This window comes from Pituophis catenifer, unplaced genomic scaffold (genome assembly GCF_029215685.1).
Source record: "Pituophis catenifer annectens isolate HBS135680 unplaced genomic scaffold, rPitCat1.0.hap2 SCAF_1, whole genome shotgun sequence".
NCBI lineage: Eukaryota > Metazoa > Chordata > Lepidosauria > Squamata > Colubridae > Pituophis > Pituophis catenifer.
In genome coordinates, this window is record NW_027256881.1 from 330,771,596 (window position 1) to 330,791,762 (window position 20,167).

At 41.6% G+C, this 20,167-nt stretch overlaps 1 protein-coding gene across 1 annotated transcript; it reads right to left on the bottom strand.

The window, feature by feature from the left end:
• Window positions 1-6,543: 6,543 nt before the first annotated feature.
• SLC35E1 (solute carrier family 35 member E1) lies at window positions 6,544-19,082 on the bottom strand. The gene is made up of 6 exons (XM_070943341.1): window positions 18,671-19,082; window positions 16,008-16,078; window positions 15,606-15,743; window positions 13,770-13,895; window positions 10,201-10,446; window positions 6,544-7,399 (listed from the first exon to the last, which is right to left on the bottom strand). The coding sequence occupies exons 1-6, from the start codon at window positions 19,080-19,082 to the stop codon at window positions 7,160-7,162; spliced, it is 1,233 nt and encodes a 410-aa protein (XP_070799442.1). The 3' UTR covers window positions 6,544-7,159.
• Window positions 19,083-20,167: the final 1,085 nt, after the last annotated feature.

Here is a 20,167-nt window from a genome sequence, read left to right on the forward strand (position 1 = left end):
GCGCCGTGTTCTGAGGCGAGGGGGTTTGAGCACCGTGCTTTTTTTTTTTTTTTTTTTTTAAACAGGGCGATCAACTATTGCAAGTTTCTTCCGCCCCGTTAGTTTCACGTCCGCCTAGAGAGGTTGGAGGAATTCCTTTAATGAGACGAAATTATTTGCACGCTATTTACACACGCACAGTACATGCATATTTGTATGGCCGCATCTTGATTCGCGGTGACTCTGGGTGGCTTACAAAAATAACCCACTATACAAACAATAAAAAAAAAATTCCCCCACCCCCGCAACATCAATCAATCTGACAAGCCACTTGATGGGCTTCTTCGCACTCTGGGTTACCCACATCTGTTGGCAAAGCCGGGTCTTCAGGGTCTTTGAGAAAGTGATGACCCTTTGAGAGCTGTCTGCAACGAAATTCCATCTTAATGTATGCCGATTAGTGTACATTCAAAGTTACAATAAAAAATTTTCTCCTTTTCTCCTATTCTATTCTATTCTATTCTATTCTATTCTATTCTATTCTATTCTATTCTATTCTATTCTATTCTATTCTATTCCATTCCATTCCATTCCATTCCATTCCATTCCATTCCAGGTTGACTCAGCCTTCCATCCTTCCAAGGTTGGTAAAATGAGGACCCATATTCATCAGTTTGCTTGTGGCTGTGAGGGCGCTCGCGTGTGCGTGCAACACTTCTGCACATGCACAGAAGCTTCTGCACATGCGCAGAGATGTCCAAGTGGGTGGGCGGAGCCTCCCGTCGCAACTACCAGTTCACCCTATCTGGGGTGAACCGGTAGCGATCCACCAGTGCCCATATTGTTATAGGCAATATGCTGACCCTGTAAACTGCTTAGAGAGGGCTGTAAAAAGCATTGTAAAGGGTATACCAGTCTTATTGCTATTGCTATTGCTGTTCTTCTATTCTATTCTATTCTATTCTATTCTATTCTATTCTATTCTATTCTATTCTATTCTATTCGTGTCACAATAGGGGCCAATCTACTCTCCACAGGGATGCTGTTCCAAAGGAAGGGAGCCACCATGAAGGCTCTTATTCTGGGTCCCACCAGATGGACCTTAGAAGAGGGGACCTGCAACATTCCCTGCCTCCCTGCTCTGGTGGGTCCAGTAGATGTGACGAGGAAGAGTGTCTTATCTGCACATTATAAAATTTGGAAACTGCTCATTTCACTCACAGTCAAGAAAACATAGTTAATTTTCTGTCATGTTAAACAATTACATTTTGGCAATATCTTTGCACGTAGATACTTTTTGTTTTTTAAAGTGGAGGTTTGGATTATGGACCGGTGGGATGCCTTATCACAAGACTCCAGTAACAAGATCAGGAAGATGTCTCTGTAAGGTAAGGTTGCTTGCTTTTTCTCTCATAATTACCTAGCCAAATGTGCATTCTTGCTCTCAGATGGACTCTCTTTGTGGATGGAGGCCAGTAATGGTCAGAGGAAGGTTTTCAAGTTGTTTACACAACCAATAGGCCTTGATGGGAAGGCCTGATGTTGTCGCTGCACTTCTCTTCAGTGTTGTTTTAGGTTTGGCTCCCACCCCAGATGACTTCCCTCTCAAAATCAGCCCTTTCCTACCCTCTGAAGAGACAACTTATTTTTAACAAGAGAACAAAAGATTCCAGTAACATCAAGTAGCAGGCAGGGGGAATTGCAATAGCACTTAGACTTATATACTACAGGTAGTCCTTGACTTACGATCACAATTGAGCCCAGAATTTATGTTGCTAAGTGAGAAATTTGTTAAGAGAATTTTGCGCCATTTTACAACTTCTCTTGCCGCATTTGTTAAGTGAATCACTGCAATTGTTAAATTAGGAACATGGTTGTTAAGTGAATTTGGCTTCCCCAATGACTTTGTCAGGTCACAAAAGAAGATCACATGACCCCGGGACACTGCAACTGTCATAAATATGAACCTGTTGCCAAGCATCCTAATGTAAATCACATGGTCATGGGGATGCTGCAATGGTCATAGTGTGAAAAATGGTCATAAGTCACTTTTTTGTGTTGTAACTTCTATCACTAAATGAACTGTTGTAAATTAAGGACTACCTGTAGTGCTTTACAGTACTCTCTAAGCAGTTTACAGGGTCAGCATATTGCTGACCCAACAAACTGGGTCATTTTAGTGACCTCAGAAGGATGGAACCTGGTTCAAGTCAACCTTGAACCAGTCAGGATTGAACTCCTGGCAGTGGGCTGCAATACTGCATTCTAACCATGCAGTTACTTCCTTTAAAAGCAAAAACTATTTTCATAATTTTCCAAGTCTTCTTCATAAAAAGGACTGAGTTATGCCAAAGGAAACAGATATCAAATTAGGGCTTGCTTCAATAGTTGGGTGCAAAGCAGCTTAGAAGGAAGTACTAACATGAATGATAACAAGAGGCAGTGCATTGATTACGGTGCTGGACTGGGACTAGGGAGACTGAATTCATAACCACTGGGAGTGATTCTGGGCCAGTCACTGTTTCAGTCTAACCTACTTCACAGGTTGCTCTTGTGAGAATGAAAATAGAGATCTTCATATGAGCCCCTATGAAGTTGAAGAAAAGCAAGCTAGACACTGAACAATTGTTTATTTATCTGGGGGGGGGGTGTTTGGCCACAATAATGCACAATCTTGTGGCATATCTTAAAATCTGTAATGATAGGATGATCTGAAGAAGCCAGACACTGGGGCTTCAGAAAGAATGGAGACCCATAAGTCTTATTACAATTCAGGATTTTTAATGGTGGGAATTCTGCCTGGCTCATCTGCCTTGGTACTGGTGGAAAGGAGAAAGAAGTTGCCTATAATCTTTAGGAAAAAAATGCTGTTACTTTCAACATAAATCCAAGCAAGAAAATTTCAACTTTGCAGAATTCAGCTTTATTTACATATTCAAATTTAAAAAGCATAATTACAACACACTTTGTTTTATCCAATTTTTAAATGTGCAGATTAAAAAAATCATGGTTCCTGTACACTACAAATAAAACCTGAAAAAAATTCACCTTACTTTAGGACAGGAGTGACTGCATTTATTTATAATATATACACCCACACCTATCAACTCAATTAAATATTCCTTTTTCAGACATTGTCAATGCGATATACAAACCATCAAGACTGCCCCTCTGAGAGGCAAGTGACTGACTACACAAACCTAAACATTTATTTGGAAACAGGCAGATCCATCTTGCCAGTTTGAAAAGAACAGACTTCCAAATTATTCAGACTCAAAAGCTGAAGCTGGTTCAGGGAGGCTCCATGTGCCCTTTCCCAAACTGCCCCAATTCATAAATGACTTAACTTTTTAAAAAGGTTCCTCCCATGGCAGGGGAGGCTTAGAAATGTTTTAAGACACAAAAAACAGCAACCAACTTGCCATGCTGCCTAATATGCAGTTTGAACCTAACACTTGTGTTCATACAAAGGAAATGTTTCAGCAAAAAGATACTCCAGCAAGATACCAAAGGGCATGCCCAGGACATTTTGACTCTGCTCTAGTTCTTTTGTTGTTCTTCATGCTCCTAGTAACTCTTTGCATTACGGTTCTAAAAATAGCTGAAAAGGAAGAGTCTTCAAAACTTTTAAGGAATTTGTCCTTTACTAAATTCAAATATTCTTGAACTCTGTACCATAGCTTTCTCCAATCTCTTTGTTTTCAATTCTCATAATTTCTAGTTATCACTGGAATTTGGCCATATTGGCTGGGATTATGTGAAGTAACATCTAGCAAATTTGGAAGACACCAGACTGAGCGAACCTGACATACCCTGCTCATTGCTACTGTCTAGTATCCTTTGGTATTTACAAATTTTGTCAGTCCATGCAGGTATCAGAAGCTGTCATCCAAGACCTTCATTTGGCTATCCAGAGATGTACATTTAAAAAAAAAAAAAAAAAGGCAAGGACATATGTAAATTGTCCTTAGCATGAATTTCCCAAGCACCAAAAATGTTCCTTTTAGTGAGAGACAAAATTGTACTTATTTACAAGAATAAGTTGCTTGTTGAATCGTAGATCTAAAAGTCAATTTTTACAACTTTTACAAGCTAGCTCTTTGTTCTAGTTCATTGTTCTGCTTTGGGGGAAATTACAGAAATTTTACAACACACTCAAAGCCAAAGTACACACCAGGATTTCCAATTACATATATACAAGTGCATGTGCACCCCTTCCCCGAACATACACACATACATACATGCACTGTTATCCTACCAATCACCCCCTCCCAAGACAAGTAAGTATGAGAATAGATGGGACACCTAAAATTAGTGTATCAAGCAGGCCCAGAATAAACATAATACTCCAAATATTGAATTTCACATATATGTGAAATTCGCTGGGAACATTTTTTTTTTTTTGAGAGTCTAATGTATGTGCTCTCATCACATGTAGGGCAAAGTCATACCTCATGCAGCTCCTTTCTCATGGCTCTAATTGGGCTACAAATGTTCAAAACTAAAATAGTACATTAGGACTACACCAGTGGTGGGTTTCTACTGGTTCACCTTGGTTTGGGCGAACTGGTAGCGGCGGCGGGAGGCTCCGCACACCCACCCGGACATCATCACGGACACTCTGCGCATGCGCAAAATGTTCTACGCTTGAGCAGAAGCGCTACACGCGAGTGAAGCAAGCACGTACGCGCACACACTCACAGTTCCGAACCGGTAGCGAAGGTAAGTGAAAGCCACTATTGGACTACACCAATTACAATCAGCATCCTATTACTAAGACAAGATTCCCAATGCCTCTCACTGCTTCAGAGAATCTAGGGAGAAGGAAGAGAAAATGAATCTCTGTCCAACCTGACAGTGTGAAAGGACACAAAGGAAAGATATGTGACAACATGCTGTAACTTATTGGCTTTTACTGTTTTATACTGTACTCTGGACATACCTAGTTTATTCAGTCAGCTATGCCTTAAAAGCCTCTTAAAAATTAAAATTATTATCAGCTTTGCATCATTACACCATCAATGAGACTGGAATGTTTAATCAATACTAGAAGGCGACAGATTTATGTTCCCAACTGAATTATCACAACATAGAATCTGTTCTTTACTGGTCCTAAACTGGGTGAGATCTTAAATCTTTATTTATGATATTCTTTTCACATACATTTATATAAAAAAAAAAACCAAAGTAGACTCACTCTCTTTGGACAAACACACTTTTAGTACGGAGGTTAGTTCACACATGTAAGAATAATGTCCACTTTTAAATTTTGGGACCTTATGTCCTTCTCAAAAATGAATTAACTATTTTTGTTTTATAAATCTATCTTCCCCCATTTTTTACCCTGGTTTCCTGCTCAAACTGTATAGAAATGATTTTCATTTTGTTTCCATTTAGTGGCCAGGCATGCTCATGTGAAGTCCAAGTCTTGTCGTTTTATTCTTCTACAGCACACATCTTAAGAGAAAAGCGCTTTCCCACTTTATTCTGTTTGCCATCTGTTTTCATTGCTTTGGTATTATGAAAAGAGAGGGACGTTGGCAGAGAGACATTCCTGTCTTTCTGCTCTAGAAAGAAGGCAGATGAAACCTAAATAACTTGAAAGGAAAATAGTGCCCTCTTGGCAGAGTCATCCTAGACCTTTTGAAATCCTCTGGGAACAGATCAAGGCCAGAATGACTCCCCCATTACCAGCCCCTGCAACCTTCCCATATTGCAGCCTTCATGAGGGGCCTTATTACAGAATGCAAACCTTCTTTTTCAATTGCATACAGCATGGGTGTCTTCCTTTCATCCAGAGCTGCATTTTCTTTTCCACACCCAGGTTAGAGAACTCACATGTCTTTAGCTTCCCTTTGCTCAAGGAGAGAGCAGTTTTAAGAAAATCAAATGGACACCCTAAAAAGGATGTGCACATTTTGCCTTCCCACCATCAGCAAGGGCCAGTCAAATTTTAAAAAGAAACAGGCCAAGGTATTTGGCTCTTGTCTAAGACTTGCTTTCTTGTATAAACTAAGGGCCTCTCTCTTACCTGGGCAACCCAGAAACATGATTACAAACTCACAAGAGCATAGTGGACATATTGGAGACTTCTGCTGAAGATCTCAGCTAATCATAGTGCAGGAGAAAGAACTACTTGCTCCAGTTTCAGTACCCAGGAGAAGAATTCTTGAGAGGCAAAAAGCAAATGTCATCTACAGCAGGAAAGAAAGTATGAGGAGTATTTCAAAGAGAGAACACAAACAATCCAGCACAATGTACAGGAATTATGCCCAAATCTGACATCAGGATAGACCAATACTCATAGTGGTATTTCTTAAAAAAATTATCCTTGTAAACTAGGAGAGCACAACCCTCAGAAAATAATTCCTGAAGCTGCATGATATTATTAAGAAATTTTGCCCTATGGAAAAAATTGCATGGTATATGGATCTCTTTGCTTCACCTTTTTGTATGGGGGGGGGGGGAATCCCAAACAAAAAAGGCCTTGAGACCATGATTAAAACAGGAGCGGGAGAGGGAGGATTTCAGAGCCATACTTGCTACACAGTGCTAGCAGCAAACTCTTGCTACTACATGATTTTATTTATTTTTTTTGAATAAATTCATTCATTCTTTCACCAGAGACTGGAAACTGCTCCCCATTCTTCTTCCGTTTTTGGCAATCCCCCTCGTAATGCTGCAAACGAAGGCAGCAAATGAGCAGCAAAGCTACCCTCATTATAGAATACAACAAACCTTCTCCTCTTTTCCACAAAAGAGGGTCCGAGAAAAAAAGTTGTTTTTGTTCTATTTTGAAAATAACTGAAAATGAATGGCAAAGTAAGGCAGAATGCAACTCAAAAAGATCTAAAACCAGGAGTGTAAAGAAGAAAAACTGGCCACGTTTGTGCTACCATGGACAATCAACATGTTCAGGGGCATCTGGCGATCACAGAGACTCAGAGGCTACAGACTGGGGCTTTTGCATGGCCAAATTTTACCTGATGAAACCCACCCCAGTGGTTTCTTCCACTAGGAAGTATTGCTTGGCATGCAGTACCCTCTTCTATAGCATTTATCCCTCCATGGGACATATGCACAGACCCTGGCTATTCCTTGAGACTAAACAGTCACACAAGTGGAAGGGGAAAACTCCATGTGAAGAGTTCACATTGTTTTAGCAATGAATACGCCTTCGCTAAATATCATAGCGACTGGAGCTATAGAGTCCTGGATAGTTCTGCCGGGAATACTGGAAGTGATCTACGAGGACATTGCTCCTGCTGCTACCATACTGGAAATCTCCATGATGTGCAAAGGAGGCAAGTCCATTCTGAGACTTTTCTGGGGTACTCCAGCGCCGATCCAGGTTTGTTAGATCTCCCGTCGTGATAGGAAGGAGCTGCTTTTTTGCTTCCCGGTTTGCATCATATTTGGTCTGTAAAATAATTACATTATCAGCCTCAGAAATCAGAATATCTACTCAAGTACAAACAGCCTAAAAATAAGGGATACATTAACTATCTTGAGAAATATTAAATGAGAAACTGTTAACTTGCTCTTTCCATTTATTAATGAGAAAGCACTAACTGCTCCCATTGATAATTGATAGGATTAAGAAGTTACCTCAGAATGTAGAGGATTGAGTAAGGAGTCCATGTGGTAGACACTATGGTGGGCTTCCATCATGGCAAAAGGAAAGACCTATGTCTGAGGAGCAACATGGAAGTATTGCCTTTGGAATCTTGGGAGCATATGAGTCATAACAGGGCAAGACATAAACTCAAGCCTGATTGGTCAGTTCATTTGACTTCTAGAGTCTCAAATGAAGCCCCTCCCCGCTATTGCATCATAAACTGAGCTCATCAATATTCCTGTAAGAGAATGAGCCAGACTGATTCCACTTTGGCTGGATGGGATCAGTGAAGCAAAGTGGGTGTGGACATATCACATTCACAGACAGAGGTAGGAATTTTTTTTCTGTTGTCATTTTTGAGAGGAAAGCAGAGTTCTTTGCATTTTTCTGTCAGTACTGAACTGTAACTTGTTATATTAACTGAGTTGTTTTAGTGTGGTGGAATGCTAAGATTACAGGCCACTAAGGAAGCCTTCAAAACACATCTAGGTTATATAGTGTCAAAGTTTCTTTGTGATATTTTGAAACAACATATCACCTCCTTCGCATTAAGTTCAACTACCAACCTCAGGGAGGGCAGAACTGTAATGTCCTGGACCCGTGATGGCGAACCTATGGCACGCGTGCCACTGGTGGCATGTATAGCCATATCAGTGGGCACGTAAGCTCGGCTCCGGCGTGCATGTGTGCGCCAGTCAGCTGATTTTCGGGCCTTCTGGCCCATCATAAGTAGTGAAACAGGCTGTTTCCTGCCTCCGGAGGGCCTTGGGAGGTGGGGGTGGAGAAAGCCCGTTTTTTGCTGTCCCGAGCCTCTAGAGCAGTGATGGCTAACCTTTTTGCCATCATGTGCCAGGAGAGGGGGGGCGGGGGAGGGTCGCACGCACACGTGCCCACATGCATGCGCACGCAACCCCACCCATCTCCACTCCTGGCACATGATAGCCTGGTAGACCCGTTTTTCTTTCTTACCTGGTTCCAGATCCTCTCTATGCATCTGGGAAGGGCGAAAACAGCCTTTCCCACTCCATTGGAGGCCCTACAGAGGCTGAAAGGGCACATTTCCCAACTCTCGGTGGGACAGGAAGTGAAATTTTTTGCTGTACCCAGCCTCCAGAACTTCTCTAGGAGTCTCTAGGAGCCTCTCTAGGAATCTCTGGAGGCTGGAGACAGGAAAAAACGTCACTTCCTGTCCCACCGGGAGTCGGGAAATGGGCCCTTTCAGCCTCCGTAGGGCCTCCAAGGGAGTGGGAAAGGCTGTTTTCGCCCTTCCCAGATGCATAGAGAGGATCTGGAGCCAGGTAAGAAAGAAAAACGGGCCTTCCCCCTCCCAGGCCCTCCAGAGGCAGGAAACAGTCTGTTTCCCTACTTCTGGTGGGCCCAGAAGACCCGAAAATCAGCTGGCCGGTGCGTGCATGCGCCCCAGAGCTGAGCTGGCGTGCCCACTAATATGGCTCCGTGTGCCACCTGTGGAACGCGTGCCATAGGTTCGCCATCACGGCTCTAGAGCCTCTCTAGGAGTCTGGGGAGGGTGAAAATGGCCTTCCCTACCCCCCCGGAGGTCCTCCTGAGGCCGAAAACGGCCTGTTTGCCAAGTTGGCAAACGCGGGGGGCGGGGCACATAGAATTATTGGTGTGGGCACAAACGCATGACCCCCCCGCCCCCCTCCTGGCAAGTGATCGCAAAAAGGTTAGCCATCACTGTCCTAGACTATTAAAGGCCATTTCAACTCTCAAGACTGGGAAACTCTACTTCATTTGATTATTTTATCATACTCATCTTTTATAACAATAGCTAAGCTTGAGTAATTTTTATATGGTATTTAAAATTGTTGCATATTTATACTGCAGCTTGTGAGGAATCAACCTAACTTTGGGTTGTCTTTACAATACTTGTCAGAATTAACTTTGTTTCTGTTTTCTTCCTAAAAGCTTAAGGCATACATTATTTAGTTTTCTACCTCAAAATCGTGGAGAACCATGTTGTTGATTTTGCACCATTGAAATCTGGCAATGTTGAGGACTGATAGAAGAGAATATTTGTAGCTCAAGACTGAATTGTGGGGTCTCTGGCGCTCTCTGAGCTTGGTTGTTTTCTTGCAGGCCGTTCATTACCAAACTAGATAAACTTTATCAGTGATGATGTCACCTGGTTTGATAATGAAACTGTAAGAAAATAATCCAGTTATGTGCAAGAAAATGACCCAATTCAGAGAATACCAAGGACTCTGTATGTTGAGGAGCTACAAAAAAGAGAACTATGGACCACTTGTGGCTCTGTAACTTTATACAGTCAAAAGTAGAGTTTCATTCACGGAATAATATTTGATTTGAGAAATCAGGAAATAAGAATCCATAAAGACAGAAATATACCCCTTTCTCAAGTCATTAATGAAACTCAAAAGTTAAGCAAAAGTCATTCTGTTCATTTTGAGGAAACAGAAAATGAATCCTGAGCTAGCCCAACCATTTAAAAAGTTAAACCTCAGTTTTGCTTGAATTCCAGCCTGAGTTCCAACCAGGGCTCAGAGAATATTTCAAATACATTCATTTTTCATTCACTGTTTGGCCTGAGGTTAAAAGATGATTTTCCATTGGCTACATACCTTGTTGTACAAAAACACTCCCAGGATAGCAGTCATCATGCCCAGAACATTGGTGGAGGTGACAGGGTTGCGAAGCATGATCAGGGAGACACTAATGACGGTGATCCTTTTTGTGGCATTTGCAACAGAATAACTCAAAGGGCTGATAAGGTTCAGGATGCTGAAGGCAATGACATTCTGGGCAAAGTTGCAGAAACCGCTGATGGCCAAGAGAAGGATGGTCCATGGCCAATGAGCCATTGAACTCTGTGGGAGAAACAGTCTGTGAGACACCAGCACACTTAAAAGGAACAGAAGCAGGTACAACACACTGGTTGTGGTAATTGGTTGGGTATAACTTAATAGTTTTCTAATTAAGCACAAGGATTCCTAGCTTTCAATTCCAAACATTGTTAAAGATATAAAGATACTTTAGAGTAGGCCTTATACATGATGTACCCATCTGCAAGTTCTTATATAAAATGTAATTTCCCCCCAATATCATGTTGTTAAAGTATCTTTTTGCCTGTGAATCCAAGTCACTAAATATAGTTCACCAGCTGTTGACATAAAACTATTTTTATATGCACCATAATCATTGTAATTAATTTGTCGAGGAAAGAATTTTCAGTTCTGATATATCCTTAGATAGAAATGTCCTTTATTTTTTTAACATTTCATTCAAAAAAGTATCTCTTAGTAAGAGCATAAATGAAAGAGCCATGACAATTGAATCATAAGCTTGAAAGTTGATGTATTAAACTAAAACAGTCCTGTGGGAAAGGTTTGCTTTCACATGATTAGAACAAATCAAATACTTTTTTCTATAATATACTGAAATCTTGCTTGGTTACTGTTACAGGTGGCACTTATATAATGACCAATTGTTCAGCAACCAATGTTATGATGGTGCTGAACAAGTGATAGTTACGTGTGAACAGTTTTTATATGCTACATCCCCTGGGTCACCTGACCACCGTTTGCAACCTATTTTTCTGGCTTCCTACCAAGTCAATCAGGAAGCCAGCAGGGGATCACAAAAGGTGACCATGTGAAGAACGTAATAACCTGTGATGATTCACTTAATGACTGTAACTGGGACTGCCAGAATTTCTGTTGCTAAGCAGCAATCATGTGATATGCTTTATAACCACATTGCAGCAACAGAAATTCTGATCCCAATTACCTTCTTTAATCAAGACTGCTATTAGTATAACATGTAAGAGCTGCGGTGGCACAGTGGTTAGAGTGCAGTACTGCAGGCTACTTCTGCCGATTACCGGCTGCCAGCAGTTTGGCAGATTGAATCTCACCAGGCTCAAGTCTGACTCAGCCCTCCATCCATCCAAGGTGGGTAAAATGAGGACCCAGATTGTTGGGAGCAATATGCTGACTCTGTAAATTGCTTAGAGAGGTCTGTAAAGCACTGTGACGCGGTATATAAGTCTAAGTGCTATTGCTTATAGAGAAACAAGGCCACCCAGCTTTCAAAAAAAGTTGAAAAAAGAGAGTTTTATTATTGAATAACTAGTTCTTTTAGAATTACTTAACCTGTTAGCATACTGTGAATAATTTACCAGATGTAGCTGAGATTCTAAGTGCAAAGAAATGGATAGACCCGAAAGTATTTTAAAAGATGAAAAAGTTATCAAGATTTTGCAATAATTTATAAACTGGAATGGGCAACATGGCACTATTCGGATACAATAGTCAAAAATTCTTACTGGCTACGCTAGGTACAGTACAGTTTATTTACTTATGGCCACCTACCTCCTAGGTGACTACACTATAATTTAACAGCAATTATCTTAGTGGGCACCTATTTGCTAAAAAACAGTAGAACTTAGTGACAAGTTTAATTTAATATAATTTTGGTAAGAAATTACTTATTAATAAGATTTAGATCTTTATTCCCTCAAAGAGTTCAACAGTCCTTCAATTTCAACAAACCACTTGAGATTGGCTAGGCTGTCACTTGACCAAAGTTAATACAATGATAAAATCCATAAAAGGTGAAAACTCAAAAGGCATGAGCAAAAAATACATTTTGAGCTCCCTCATAACATACAGTAATAAAGGCTCCAGCAACAATTTATTATGCATCCTGCCACAAGAAAGGCAAGATTATTTGTATTATACTATCTATGCCTTTGGCAGGGTCTGCAAAAGTGCCTAGTTAATTACCTAAACTGATCATCATGAAGAAAACCTATTTTTGCATCCACTAAGAGTAAACAATGACTTGATGGCACATAATCAATCAAAAGCTATGACACTCTTGAGGGCTTATAACTGGTTTAGAGAGCTATTGGGAAGCAGTGCAATTGTTTCAGTACAGTGATGATATGGCAACACCTTTGTAGCTGCATTTTGAGCAGTTCCAATTTCCGTATTGTCCAAGGGCTTCCCTTCAATATATACACAGCAATAGCCTTTGAGGTTACCAGCATCTGGATCACCAATACCAGGTTTCCATCTCCAGAAAGAGGCCCAATTTGTTTTTCAAATAAGCTGATAAAAGGCCCCATTGCCACTGATGAGATGCCAGATCCAGGGAGGACCCCCAGACTGTGAACCTGCACGTTTAGGGAGAGTACAACTCCATCCAGCATAGCCTTATCTCCTGAATCTTGAAGTTCAGCCCCTGGATCAGCAACAACTCCATCTTGTCTGGTTTCAGCTTCACCTTGTTCTCCCACATTTAGTCAGTCCTTTATTCAGCCAGGAGACTTGCAGAAGCTCTCGAGACATCCAACCCTGAGCTCGCAGGAAAGGAGAAGTATAGCTGAGTATCATCAGCATACCGACAGTGACTAGCTCCAAACCCAGCAGCCTCACACAAATGATAAATATAATTAAACTTTGCATGATCTGCAGGACAATCCCAGGGGTTGAGCAACAGTCTCTCATAACACTACCAGGTAGTGCCTTGAAGGGAAAGAGCAGAATTACTGAAAACAGTGCCTCTAAATTTCAGCTTCTTCAATAGTTCCAGCAGGTTGGCATGACCAATAGTATTAAAAGGAGGCTACAGGAGCATCAATAGGACTGCATTTTCCTTCTCTCTTTCTCCCAGCAGTGGCTTACTTTTTATTGCAGATTTCACTGTTCATTTTTAACAACATACCAAATAAGGTACAACACATGTATACATTTCAATAATTGAAAAAAAATATTTAGATAAAAGCCAAACATCTTATCCTGAATCTTTCCATCTATACACTATTCATTTTCCATAACTGGCTGAACTCTTCCATCTAAGTACCCTTCTTCTTGTCTACCAGAACACTTCAAAGTCTATTGAAGAACATAGGCTCAAAAAATGTCTACAAATTTCAAGAATTCAGTCAACCCATCAGTTCAGTTTTGGAGCTCTCGTGGTTTTATTGCTAATATGCTCAAAGTCCTTCATGATGATCAAAATCTGGGTTCAATACCAGTTCTAAACAGCTAAGACAAAAATATGGGAGGGCTGCAATGGAAAACATGATAAAAATACCACCAAAAAAGCAATGGGAGCCTCCTGACCCCAACTCACTCCCGGGACATACTTCCAAGCTAAAGGCCTTTTCTACAGAGTTAACACTTACCAAGTCATTTTCTACCAGGAATGAAGATAGATCAACCAGCACCCATGTTGGGATCATGAAAAACACAGCATGGCACCCAAGGATGTTCAACAGACGGAGATGGTGTATTCGTGAATCTCTTAAAACCTGTAAGAACAAAGAATTCAGAAACAGCTCCTCCTTCAAGGATCATTTCTTTTAGTTGTTTTTCTTCCTGTAAACTGAAATGTAATTGCTGTATTTCAAATACACAATTTCTTTACCTGTGTGCAACTGTGGCAGTGATTAAGCCATTTTTTCTAATTTGATGACCTACAGATAAATTGCATCTCAACTTTCATAATTCCCAGCCTTCATAGCTGTTGGGTAAAGTTGAGACTATAGAAAGAGTGCAGAGAAGAGCAACAAAAATGACAAGGGGACTGAAGGCTAAAGCATATGATGAACGGTTGTGGGATGTCTAGTCTAATGAGGAGAAGGACAAGGGATGACATGATAGCAGTTTTCCAATATTCGAGGGGTTGCAATAGGAGAGGAGGTCAACCTATCTTCAAAATACCTGATGATAGGACAAGAAGTAATAGAAGCAACCTTATCAAGGAGAGATACAGCCTAAAACGGAGGAGAAATTTTCTGACAATGAGAGCAATTAACAAGAGGAACGGCTTGCCTCCAGAAGTTGTGGGTACTCCAGTACTGGAGGTTTTGGGGTGATTGGACAGCCATTTTTCCGGAGTGGTATAGGGCCTCCTGCTTGAGCAGGTTATTGGACTAGAAGACACCTTCCAACTGTTTTTTTATATTCTGTATAAATGAAATCTTATTTTGAGTCAGAGGCACCAAGTTGAAAAATCTCAACTAAACAATAAAATAATAAAATTTGAAAAATCTAGGCAACACTATTTATTATTTATTTGTTCAACTTGTATGCCACCTTTCTCCGAAGACTCAAGGCGGCTTACAATGCATTTAAAAACCATATGTAAAAACGTTAAAAATTAAAACATTAAAAACAATTAAAACCCATTCACACCATTCATGGCCGGATCTCGCCAGATCGCAACAGCGAGATCAACGGCCCCAGGCCTGCCGGAAAAGCCAGGTCTTCACCACTTTTCGGAAGGCCAATAGGGTGGGGATGGTCCGGATCTCAGGAGATAACTGGTTCCAGAGAGCTGGGGCAGCCACAGAGAAGGCCCTCCCTGCGGGCCCGCCAACATCTAGCATCTAACTACAAACTAAATGGGTGACTCTGTGTCTGCCTGTCTGTCTTAAAAAGGCCCCCAAACCAACCTCTTTAAGCTATTCAAGAAATCTTATTATACATTTAATTGCTAACTTTTAAGTCACTTAAAAGCCTGAAGCCTGAAAATTCATCATATAAACTAACATACAGAGTCCAACTTACTTAGTGTAAACTATATGTTAGTTTAGACTAAAAGAGATTTGGACATTTAAGGTTCAATGTGCTGTGAGAACTCAACCATATTCTTACAATGGTGTGTGAATAAGGCCATCGTGTTAAGGCATGTTATTAGAACATAATATTGTGGATTGTAAACCTGGATTTAGCATGTTATGAACATAAACTACCAGCTGACTTAAGGAAACCCTCCCCTACTCTCCATTTCAGTTTTCCATCTATAAATTGGTTAATAATTGCATCTTAGACTTTGTGTACCACAAAGAAATGATTGAGTTTCTACACCATTAGAGAATATGAGAACTTGAAATGTGAATATATCACATTTGTTACAAAGACCGACAGCATAATCATTAGTGCAGAAATCTCAAGTACATTTGCAAATGTGTATCCAAGTGCAAAAATATACATTAAAACAAATAACCACAGGGTACCTTCTTAGAGAAAATATTCTGAAGTGAGAAGCAGAGAGTGGCAGCCAGGGCACTGATAAGCCCCCAAGTATCAAATGAGAGTTCTGTAACTGTAGCCAGCAGCACTCCACCAATAATAGGGATGAGGGATAAATATACCTGACGGAAGAAAAGAAAAAAAAATACCTCTATTTATTTATTTATTAAATGTGTTTGCCGCCCATCTCACTTCAAGGCAATTCTGAGCAGCTTACTTATACGGGACAGCAGCTGTTTCCCAAGTTCAGGTGGTACAGAAAGTTTATGCAAGCCTCACAAAACTCGCTTTCCAAATGTTTTCTTTTTCCAGATAAACATTTCAATGAACAACTGCAGAGAAGCATCAAATACTTCACCCCTCTGACTATACTTTATTTCTTTTACCTTGGTTGTCTGCTTTTCCTTCATGATGATTCTTGACAGGAGAACAACCCAAATAGGCATTGTTGCTTTAACTGGAAAGAGGAGGAAGGGCACAGAATTAAAGTCGGAATGGAGGCCAGCAACAAGGCCTGTGAAATAAAAGCTACTTAGAAACTGATATATTGCACGCAGATATTGCTCAACACAATGTAATGCAGTATAAATAATTGTTCAACCATCACTCACGTATGCAAAAGCTTCTATAGTGATACTGTGACACTCCTAGACTACCCGATACTTTTTTCTATACTACTTCCTGCTTTACAACTAAACTACATGCTAACTACGCTTTGTGCCATTTTGAAAAAACGACAGCTTTTCTAAACATAAAAGATACAAAAACCTTGCCTGAAAACAATTTTTAATATGCAAATTATACAACAACTACAAGAAACTTACAGTGTGAAATACAGGTAGTCCTCAATTTAGAACAGTCTGTTTAGTGACCATTTGAAGTTACAACAGTACTGAAAAAAGTGACATATGACTATTGTTCACATGACTGTTGCAGCATCTCCAAGGTCGCATGATCCAAATTCAGATACTTGGCAACTGGCTCATATTTATGACAGCTACAGTGTACCGGGGTCATGTGATCACCTTTTTGTGACTTTCTGACAAGCAAAGTCAACGGGAAAGCCAGATTCACTTAACAACTGTGTTACTAACTTAACCGCTGCAGTGATTCATTTAACAACTGTGGCAAAAAAGTTCGTAAAATGAGGCGAAACTCACTTAACAACTATCTCACTAGGCCACAGAAATTTTGGGCTCAATTGTGGTCATAAGTCAAGGACTACCTGTATTGAAACATATTTTATTTTACCTCCACAATTAATTCTGCAAGGAATTAAAGATAAATGGAGAAATCAAGGCTGCACGGGATTTCTGAGATTAATTAAATACATCTGAAGGCTTTTTTGGGCAGAATCCTTTATCAGTGAAATAAATTTACTTGAGGAACAAATCCTTTTATTCCCTCAGCTTCTCCCGTAGCCCCCTGGAGAAGAATGTGATACTGTACAAAATGCATGGGGAAGAATGAATTATACCCCTCATTCCTCCTCCACATATTATTTATACTGACAGAATATCTTCAAATGAAGATGGTTCACTGGATTTCATTATCAGACAGCACAACCCTCATTTTCCCTGCCTTTGCTTCCCTCTTAAGAACTATCAGGCATTCTGGTTGAACCAGATTATTGGCAGTAAAAACTTAAAAAAACACAATACCATACCCTCCAGGCATGCTTTTTCTTCCTCAATATAAATAAGGCCATTATCTTGAAATTCTGTCAACATTCTACACATAAATGGAGACAGCCTAGTAATCTAATGAAAACTGATACCTCCATACAGAGAAAGCCCTCCTTCTAGCTCTTTGCAAATCCACTTGTGAACCAAAGTAGTTTAACACTGAACTATGAAGAGAAATACAAGTAGTCCTTGACTTACAATAGTTTGTTTAATGACCTTTCGATGTTACAACAGTGCTGAAAAAAGTGACTCATGACATTTTTTCACACTTGCGATGACTGCAGCATCCCCATGGTCATGCGGTCAAAATTCAGACGCTTGCAACTGGTTCATATTTATAAGGGTTGCAGTGTCACGCTTCCAGTGTACACCGTTTTAAGTTTTTTGTGACCTTCTGACAAGCAAAGTCAATAGGGAAGTTAGATTCACTTAAAACTTCGCCTAAAGATTCACCTAAACTTAACAACCATGTTACTAATTTAACAACTGTAGCGATTCACTTAACAACTGTGGCAAGAAAGGTTGTAAAATGGGGCAACATTCACTTAACAACAAAAATCTGGGGCTTAATTGCGGATCATAAGTCGAGGACTACCTGTAACCAAGATTCCAAACTCATCCTTAATCACAAATGTTCACTGGGCAATATTGGGCCAATCAACTTCCCCTTAACCCACCTTACCTCACAAGGCAGTTGTGGGGATAACAGGAGACAGCATAATGCACTGCTACCCCTTGTGATTAGCAGTCATAAGAGTGTGGACTGGGACCAAAGACACTCCAGCTTCCATCTAGTCCACCCTTAGCCGTAGGGAGAACCTTACTGGTGACTTTGGGCCAGTCATTCTCTAGGCCAGGGGTGGGCAATTGTGGCTCTTTTACAACCTGTGGACTTCAACTCCCAGAATTCCTGAGACAGCCAAGCTGTCTCAGGAATTCTGGGAGTTGAAGTCCACAGGTTGTAAAAGAGCCACAATTGCCAACCCTTGATTCTAGGCTCAAACATACCCCACACATTTATTCCTGGGGAGAAAATAGGAAGAAATGCTACCGCTAGGTGTGCTGTCTTAGGTCGACCCATAGTAACATCTCAAAAAGAAAAAAAGGACAGTTGGAAGAAGTGCTTCCTTCTTTCTCGATTACTCAACCCCGGGCCCAGAAAAAAAATAAAACGTTATTTCCAATGCAAGCATATTATATCCTCAGGCGATCCCTCCTTCTATCTAGAACAGGGAGGGAAACAAGCGAAGTGCATCTCCCCTCCCTCCCCTTTTAAACCTGAAAGCACTCTGCACATGGACCAGAGCCTCCTTTCTTTCTTCCTTCCCTCCCTCCCCCCCCATCCCGCGCGTTCCCCATCATACCGGTGTGAGCGTAGGAAATCGGGACTCGCCAAAGGGAGACGTGGGCCGAGACGGAGGCCAAGTACTTGCCAAAGGCCAGCGGGAGGATGAGGCGCGGGTAGGCGCGAGGGGGCAGCTGGGCAGGGCTGGCGGCGGGCACGCGCCAGGCCCGCAGCAAAGGGGGCAGGAGCGCCACCAGGCCCAGCACGTGGCAGAGGGAGACGGTGACGGGACGCGGGAAGTCGCCCAGCAGCACCTTGTTCACCACATTCCCGCCGGCGCTCAGGGCGTACCATGCCAGGCAGAGCGCGGGCACGCGGAAGAGCCCCGTGGACCCGCGAGGGGACGCGCCGGAGGGGCCGGCGGGCGAAGGGGGGACGGGAGGGGGGAGGAGGAGGCCAGGAGGTGGCGGCGGCGGCGGCGGCGACACCATCCTCGGGTTGAGGGAGGTGGGGGGGAAAGAAAAGCTGCACCGGTGCCTCTGCAGCCGGCCCGGAGCCGCTTTGCCTTGTTTCCCTCGGACGCGTCACTTCCGCACAGCCGGCGGAAGCGGAGTGCCATAGCGACGGAAGCCCGGGAGACGGCTACGTTCAATTTCAAAAGAAAAAAGCGAAGTCCTCAACGGTTGGTCCTGGCAACAGGGAAGGAGCCGGCTGGTTTCGCTTTCTTTGCGGTGAGTGGCACGGGGGGGGGAGGGAGAGAAATATATATATTTCTATACATATATATATGTATTAAAATATTAAAAAAAGGTCAGAAATTGGTGTAGAGCAGAAATCTTCAAACTTGGCAGCTTTAAGACTTGTGGACTTCAACTCCCAGAATTCTCCAGCCATCTATGCTGGCTGGAGAATTCTGGGAGTTGAAGTCCACAAGTCTTAAAGCTGCCAAGTTTGAAGACCTCTGATATAGGGTCTCCTGCTTGGGCGTGGGGGTTTGACTAGTTGACCTACAAGGTCCCTTCCAAATCTGTTAAGCAATATCACCGATAAAATTAGGCTCTCTTTTTTCCTTGGAATAACAGGGGCGCAAACTCCATCTCTTCCAAGCCCAAAGCCCCACATTGCTCATTTATTCAGGCCTGCACTTGTGTACAGTAGTCCTTGATTTAACAACAGTTCACATAGTGACTGTTCGAAGTTACGGCACTCAAAAAAATGTCTTATGACATGACTATTATAGCATCATGTGATTTACATTCAGATGCTTGACAACTGACTCCTATTTATGATGATTGCAGTTGTCCTGGGGTCATGTTGCAAACGTCTGACAAGCCAACTCGATTGGGGAGGGGGTAACCAGATTCACTTAACAACCGTGCTTAACAACTGCAGTGATTCACTTAACAAATGTGGCAAGAAAAAACATAAAATGTGGCAAAACGAATTTCTCACTTAGCAACATAGGTTTTCGGCTCATTTGTGGTCATAAATTGAGGATTACCTGCATTTCTACATACCATCAGGTGCTGTAAATGCAGTCACGAAGCGTTGATCTTATGCCGCTGCCAGGGAAACT